General features: G+C 40.6%; 1 protein-coding gene and 1 pseudogene across 1 annotated transcript; both read right to left on the reverse strand.

Moving 5' to 3' along the window:
• Positions 1-1529: 1529 nt before the first annotated feature.
• On the reverse strand, positions 1530-2456 carry LOC118089979 (olfactory receptor 5AP2-like; annotated as a pseudogene).
• A 4386-nt stretch (positions 2457-6842) lies between these two features.
• LOC118089964 (olfactory receptor 5AP2-like) lies at positions 6843-7769 on the reverse strand. Its single transcript, XM_060277493.2, has one exon. The coding sequence runs from the start codon at positions 7767-7769 to the stop codon at positions 6843-6845; it is 927 nt and encodes a 308-aa protein (XP_060133476.2).
• Between the last annotated feature and the right edge of the window lie 862 nt (positions 7770-8631).

Below are 8631 nucleotides of genomic sequence, written 5' to 3' on the forward strand. Positions count from 1 at the left end.
TCCTTCTTCCCCTTAGGATTAAGTTTAAAGCATTCCTGATCAGGTTCATGAGACTCTTAGCAAACATATTGTTGTCAACCACTGTGTGAGGTGTAACCCACCTCTTGCTAGAAGTCCTTCCTCAAGCATATAACACCTGCGTTCAGAGGTCTGCACTTGTTGCCAATCTGTGACAGAGCCAGGTTCAAGGTGTGACTGTTAGTATTTAAAGCCCTTAACAACCAGTTTACCTATTATATCACCTTACCCCATGAGTGTACACAATCGACAGAATTGGCACATTTACAAGTCAACAAAATACCTGCACCACATCTGTAAGAACACATCATTTGGTGTGCCAGCACTGCCACTTGGTTTTTTATATCAGACAGGTGCCTTCACTGTATTCCTTGCTGTACCTGCTAAAGGCATTCTTATTCAGATAAACCTACCCAGATGTTTAGAAATTCTGTAGGAGTTTTAATTGTTTTAGCCTATTTTACTGCTGTTTTAACATTCTGCATATTTTAAATTACAGTTGCAAAACCTTTTAGTGATAATGTTATTGTTTTATCATTTCTGGAAACCATATTGAAGTTTCTGTACAATCAAATAACATATTAATTATATGAAATAAGTAAATAAATAATAAATAAATTCCTTCCCCCTGGAATCTCATGTCTTTTATACAATGCAGTTCACTAGAGCACCCTGACTCTGTACTCACATCATCACAATATTCCCAACAGTGTTGACTGATATAATACTAAAAGCATTCGTTATTATGAACAGGTTAAGTCCTCAGGTCAGTCATAGTGGGTCACCTTGGTAAACCCATGCTCACTCAGTCTCAGGACTACTATCTATTACATTAATTAAGTGCCTTGCTGAATCTGATGAAGACACACCTTGTCTCCAACACGAGCCATCCAGAAGCTTATGCATGTAAGAACAGATACCACTGGTCATTTTCCTGTTGTTTGTCCCAGATATATATTGCATCTAATCAAACAGGTTTCATATAGCTATCCTGGATGAATCTATCCTACATCAATTTGCCCAGTAATATCTTTCTTCATGTATTTCTCCAATGTTAGGAATATAATACTAGTTACCTTACAGGGTGGCTGTAGGGTGAAAGAGAGAATGTATATGTGAGGCACTTTAAGCATTCAATTATTGGTTTTTATTTAAGGAGGATATGTATATGCTGCTTTTCAGCAAGTGTATAATCAAGGAGTTCATACATCTTTTGTTCTCTTCCTCAAAGAGGATATTTCTTGAGACTTGTAGACTTCACTGGGAAGATGTTATCAATTGCTCTTGGCTCTTTCAGAGGAAGTGTCTATTGAAGATAACATACAAGAGAGAAGAGATATATTTCCACATAGTCCAGCTTCTTATCCATTGCAATATTTTCTTATTTTCTTTCTTTCTTTCTTTCTCCCTCTCTCTTACTTTTTTAATCTTCCAGTTAAACATCAGTCAAATGTTAGAGACACAGCTGCAACCAACTGAAAGTCCTATATCAATTATAAGCTTTAACATTGTCAGGCAACATACTTCTCCATAACACGTCTCAAAGCACTCTTCACTTCCTTATTCCTCAAGCTGTAGATGAGGGGGTTTAGCATGGGTATGACCACCGCATACAACAAAGAGGCCACTTTGCCTCAATTTCTTGACGTATTAGGTTGGAGATACATAAAGATAAAGCTTCCATAAAGGATGATGACAGCCATCAGGTGGGAAGAGCAGGTGGAGAAGGCTTTATGCCTGCCCTCAGCTGAGCGGATTCTCAAAATAGTGGCAACAATGTAAGAGTAAGAGATAAGGACTGTCAAATGGGTGCTTATCAGGTTAAAGCTAGCAAACGAAAACATGACAAAGACATTGAGGCTGGTATCAGAACAGGAAAGCTGAAAGAGTGGGGGACCTTCACAGTAAAAATGATCAATGACATTAGGACCACAAAAGGATAAACGAGTCATGCAACCTGTGTGTATCACAGCATTGACAGATCCCGCAATGTATGAACCAGCCACCAGAAGAGCACAAACTTTCTGAGACATGGTGATTGTGTAGGTGAGTGGGTTGCAGATGGCCATGTACCGATCATATGCCATAGCAGCCAGGAGGTAACACTCAGTGGTGGCAAAAGTTACATAAAAATAGAATTGAACTATACACTCATTGAAAGGAATCACTTTCTTTTCCATTAAAAGGTCTGTCAGCAGCCTGGGACTGATGGTGGTTGAATAGCAAATGTCTAAGAAGGACAAATTACTAAGGAAGAAATACATGGGGGTGTGAAATCGAGCATCAGACCTGATTAACAGAAGCATCCCAAGATTTCCCACAATTGTGATGAGATAATTGACTAGAAACAATGCAAACAAGATGGCAGCCAACTCTGGACTGTCAGTGAATCCTGTGAACACAAACTCCTTCACTGTACTGCTGTTCCTGTCAGGCATTTTCCCCCCTGATGGAATCAAAGAGAAACAAAATGGTGCTGGGTGAGGAGTGGGAAGATTTGGAAAATTATTCACTATCAGAAATGAGGTAATCAATCTTCACCACTATATGTGCTTTTTAAAATAAAGAAATTGAGGTTTTAACCCCTGAATTATGGCTGGAATGTAAAATTTAAAGGATCACCATTGGCGGAGAAGACTTTTATCATCTGAGGATGGTGTTTCTAGACCTCCTCCTTCAGAATTTAAAGCAGTGGCACTCTATTACCTTGAAATAAGGCAGTATACATAGCTTTACACAGCATAAAGAGAGGGTGGTATAGTAGGGTGGCCATATGTCCGGAACGTCCCAGATACAGAATACTGTAGTTGTAAGCCGTGTCCGGCTGTAAATCGTCAAAAATGTATGGGAAAATCCAGACACATGGCAAATCCATATTGGCAGTGTCATTTTTTTGGTGATTTCACCAAAAATGCTAAACAGCTTTAGGCAAAACTGAAAAAGCTAAACAACTTTGGCAAAAACCCAAAAGACTTTTTGAAATTCTGGGATCAAACCAGAAACTGGGATGACTTCTCTAAGTCAGGGACGTCCCTGGAAAATAGGGACACTTGGAGGGTCTGTTATTTGCTAACAGCAATCGTAAGTTAAATGTGCAGTTTCATTTTTTTCAAGAGAAGGGATTCAATTAGAACTTCTTTTTAACCCACTGTAGATATGAGCCTATCTCGGATGCTTTGACCTTTAGAACAGTAATCTCCAGGTTGAAATTCCTGAATCAGGCCATATTTAAAGCAGTCAATAGCCTTTTGATGAACTTCGCAATCTTGGGCTCTAAGACTCCTCAGATCTTTGGGTAACTTGCCTCATTCAGGCTGCACTCTCTTCTCTGTCCTCCTATCAGACCAGACAGGCTCTGCCCACCAGCTCCTTTCATCTCCCTCAATAAGGGGTGTGTGCCTTCTTTGACCCTCTCTTTTTCCAGTACTTTCTCTAGTGCTTATAAGCCATCAGAAGGAGTCTGGAGGCTTGGAAATTCTTATCAGCCACAACCTCACCTTTACCCACCTGTAACCTATCCTTGTCAGCATGGTTCTGAGCATTGGGCTGGTCTAGCAGCTTCTATCCTACCATCAGGAAGTTACCTGGGATATCATTCTTTCCTTTCCTTGTGTACTCCAGTGCAAAGCATCTACTGGATCATTTGCTCTTTCTTAGACCCAAGAGTGGAATCTGTATTCCTCCAAGGTCCTCTAAGATGCATCTTACACTGTTTGATAGGCAAACATACTCTTAACTAAAATTGCTACAGATATAGTGAAAGACCTGCAGTTGCTGCATTGATTGAAGAAGTTCAGCATGTGCAACATAACATAGACCATAAAGCTCTACAGTAGGGGTAGTCAACCTTTTTATACCTACCGCCCACTAATGCATCTTTCTTGATGGTAGAATTTCCTTACCACCCCCCAGTGCTCGATTGAAGGAGGATTCAGCTAGTGCCGTAGAACCCCCTACCGCCCACCTCGAATTCTGAAACGCCCACTAGTGGGCGGTAGGGACCAGGTTGACAACCCCTGATCTACAGCATCAAATAGTTAATGGTCCCTTGTTTACTGCTCTAAGGTTGTTGACTTCCAGATTAATAATCTGCCTTGCATCAAAGTTAAATGCAGTGGTGCCATGAGACCAACATGCCAACAATATCCACACCACCACCCAGGTATACCAACTCCTTATGGGTTAATTAGCACTCTGTAAGAAGAGGAAAGCTATCAAGCCACTGTTCCAGTAAAAATAGCAGACTTTTCAAAATGGAGCAAGGCCCTCAACTCAGGCAATTGTGTAACTCCATACACACAATGAACATCCTGGAGTTTGTAGGCTTCTGAATGTGTGGTGCTTGTTACATGCATGTATATACGCCTGAGATACGTGCAGCCAAAGTCACTGCTTTCATGTGACAATTTTTTAAATAAGATTCCACCAACTTATGAAAAATGTGTCATCATGAAAACAGCTGGTTTGCTGTTTTATAACACTATTTGCCATTATCGGGTTTTCTCCAACGTATATACAGAGCAGAGCCACTGAAATTTATCAGCTATGTTAGTCATATGCATTGATATTCTGAGTAGGATTGGTGCTCCAGGGTTTTTATTGTTGTGTTGTAGTTTAATGAATTGTTCGTGTGATGCCTGGATACCTTTGGGTCGAAGGGTGGATTATAAATATAACAACAACAACAATTAATAATTTATTATTTGTACCCCGCCCATCTGTCTGGGTTGCGCCAGCTACTCTGGGCAGCTTCTAATATATATAAAAACATATTAAATCTTAAAAATCTTCCCTATACAGAGCTGCCTTAAGATGTTTCCTAAATGTTATATAATTACTCATCTCCTTAATATCTGGTGGAAGGGCATTCCACAGAGTGAGCACCACTGCCAAGAAGGTCCTTTGCCTGGTTCCCTGTAGCTTCACTTCTCACAGTGTGGGAACCACCAGAAGGCACTCAGTGCTAGATCTCATTGTCTGGGCTGAATGATGGGGGTGGAGATGCTTCTTCAGGTACAACAACAACAACAACAACAACAACAACAACAACAACAACAACATTAAGAAGAAGCATGATGATGTTATCAGATCTTTTTAATGGAAATCACCACTAGAAAGCAATCTGCATGGTACATTGCCAGTGTTGTTAGGACTCTGCTCTCAAAAAACCAAAATATTATACTAAGTAACCCAAGAGATTCTGCAGCCTCCTCCAAAACTTTACTGCAGCTTTTACAGTTTCACAGGTATGAGGCACCAACTTGGCTGCCACTGACTTCTGCTCTGCACCCTGGGCAGCCCAACTGGAAGTAAACACAAGTATATGGCAGTCAACAGATTGGCAAAAGCTGCACAACTCTAACTTTCCCTTCCCCCAGCAAAATGGTTTTAACAACAATGGGTATAATGATGGACTTTATCTTATTGGGATTGGGAGAGTGCATTTTTTATGTTTACAAACCCAGTAGGGCAGGAATCACCTTTTTAATGTATGAAAGAAGACCTAAATGAGAAAGCTCATGAACTCCAGTCATTGTAGCTACCTGTTATTCTTGAGGTGGCACACAGTATACCACCTCCAATCCCAGCTACAATAAAATTCTTTTAAAAACACAGGTTTCCCCCCCCCTATGGAGTATCAACTACTTCTCCAACAAAGAAGACCAGAAGAAAAGGCTTAATAAAGACAAAACAAGAAGTACCTTCTCTAGAGTCTAGACAATGGGTGTTTAAAAGGTGAAGCAATGCTATAACCTCATTCCTTGGCTAAAAACACTGAAAGGTGGCAGCAAGACAAAAGAAATGAGAGTAGTCTGGGACTTTGCACACACTAGAAACTGGGACATTGCAGACTAATGCTCATCCAGGGGAAGAGCAACTGCTGCTTTTGCAACCCTTCCCCGTGGAATCCCATGTCTTTTATACATCGCGGTCCACTAGAACACCCTGACTCTGTAATCACATCATTACAATACTTTCAGCAGTATGGGCTGATGTAATACTAATAGCATTAGCTATTATAACCTGGTTCAGACTGTGTGGCCTTCATCAATCCATGCTCAGTCAGCCTCAGTACAACTATTTAAAGTGCCTTGTTGAAATTTCAGTTGAAGGCTCATCTAGCTCACCATCTTGTCACCAACATGAGCCAGTCAGAAGCTTCTGCATGCAGGGAATTTTGCTGCTGACCATCTTCCTCTTGTTTGTCCCAGAAATATGCTTCTTTTCTCCAAACAGGTTTCCGTTAGCAATTCTGACTAGAAGCCATTGAGGTATCTATCCAACATAAATACGCCTAATAAAATAATTCTCCACGAAATTTGTCCAAAGTAAGGACTATAATATGAGCATACTTTACAGGGGTTTGGTAGGATGTCAGAGAGAATGTACGTAAAGTGCTTCAAACATTTAGTTATTTGCTTTTATTTGATCAGAATATGTATCTATATACGTAGCATTTCAGCAACAAATGGACTCAAAGTAGTACATACAGTAAAGCTGAGCAACAACTTGAAACACCCTAAAGTATATTTCACTTCTATCTTCTGCTCCCTTAGTTCAAAAGGATATTCAATGAGTCTTCAAGGCTTCACTGGGAAGTTGCTATCAACTTCTTTTAGTTCTCTAAGAGAGGCAGCTATTGGAGAAATCCTATTGGAAAGTAGTCCTTGAAATATGTCCACATGGCCCAGTTTCTGCCACAAAATTACTTATTCTTTTTTAACATTCCAGTCAAACGCCAGCCAACTCCCAAATAAACAGCTGCTATCCTCCAGCAGTCTTCACAGAGCATTCTTCCATATCAGCGCTAAACTGTAACATTGTTAGGCAATATGCTTCTCCAGCACCCGTGTCAAAGCACTCTTGACATCCTTGTTCCTCAAGCTGTAGATGAGAGGGTTTAGCATGGGTATTACCACTGCGTACAACAAAGAGGTCACTTTGCCTCCATTTGTTGATGTATTAGGTTGGAGGTAGATAAAGATCAAGCTTCCATAAAGGATTATGACAGCCAGCAGGTGAGAGGAGCAGGTGGAGAAGGCTTTGTGCCTGCCCTCAGCTGAGCGAATTCTCAAAATAGTGACAAAGATATAAGTGTAAGAGATAAGGACTGTCAAATGGGTGCTTACCAGGTTAAAGCCAGCAAAAGCAAACATCACATACAAATTGATGCTAGTATCAGAACATGAAAGTTGAAAGAGTGGAGGACCTTCACACAAAAAATGATCAATGACATTAGGACCACAAAAGGATAAACGAGTCAAACATCCTGTGTGTATCATAGAATTGACTGATCCAGCAATGTATGAACCAGCCACCAGAGAAACGCAAGCTTTGTGAGACATGGTGATTGTGTAGGTGAGTGGACTGCAGATGGCCATGTACCGATCGTATGCCATAGCAGCCAGGAGGTAGCACTCAGTGGTGGCAAAAGTTATATAGAAATAGAATTGAACTAGACACTCATTGAAAGTAATCACTTTCTTTTCCATTAAAAGGTCTGTCAGCAGCCTGGGACTGATGGTGGTTGAATAGCAAATGTCTAAGAAGGACAAATTGCTAAGGAAGAAATACATGGGAGTGTGAAGTCGAGCATCAACCCTGATTAACATAAGAATCCCAAGATTCCCCACAATTGTGATGAGATAATTGACTAGAAACAATGCAAACAAAATGGCAGCCATCTCTGGACGATCACTGAATCCCATCAGCACAAACACCTTCACTCTACTGCTGTTCCTGTCAGCCATCTTTCCCCCCGTGATGGAATCAAAGAGAAACAAAATAGGAAAACTGCTTAGTAGTTTTCTATCTGAAATGAGGTAAGAAATCTTCACAGTTATATGGGTTTTTTTAAAAAAAAGAGAGAGATTTTAATCCCTAGAAGACGGCAGTATTGTCATTTAAGGATGGTCATTGGTGGAGAAGATAACTTCAGGTAGGTGGGTTGTGTAGAATTTCCATCTCTCCAGCTTCAGAAATAAAACAGTCACTACATTTCTTGATATGATGTTGCAATAAATAGCCTTACACAACATAAAAGCATGTAACTTTAGGAAGGGCAAAGTGGGACTCAGCCACAACCACTCCCTAACCCACATGGAGCCAACTTGGCTGATTACTGGTCAGCCTGCTTCTGAACAAAAGGTTGCTCTAGCAGCTTCTACCCCGCCATCAGGAAATTACCTGAGATATCATTATTTTCTTTTGCCAGTGGAAGTTTCTACTGGTGCAACTTCTCCTTCTTAGGTTCAAGAGTGGACTCTGTATTCCTCCAAAAACCTATAAAATGTATCTTACACTGTTTGCAAAGGAAGCATACTCTTAGCTTGAATTGCTACAGACAAAGTGGAAGACCTGAAGTTGCTGTATTGACAGAAAAAGTGCGGAATGTACAGCATGACATAGTCCATGAAGCTTAACATCATCCAATAAGAAATGGTCTAAGATAGTTGACTTCCAGTGTAATGATTTGCATTGGGTCTAGTTATATACAATGGTGCCATGAGACCTAGATGCCAACAACAACTGTTTCCTGTTCTTGTAAACAACCCCATTAAGGGCTAATTAGTGGGTGGCGCTGTGGGTTAAACCACAGAGCCTAGGGCTTGC

The sequence above is a fragment of the Zootoca vivipara genome, chromosome 1 (assembly GCF_965207765.1).
Source record: "Zootoca vivipara chromosome 1, rZooViv2.hap1.1, whole genome shotgun sequence".
Classification (NCBI taxonomy): Eukaryota; Metazoa; Chordata; class Lepidosauria; order Squamata; family Lacertidae; genus Zootoca; species Zootoca vivipara.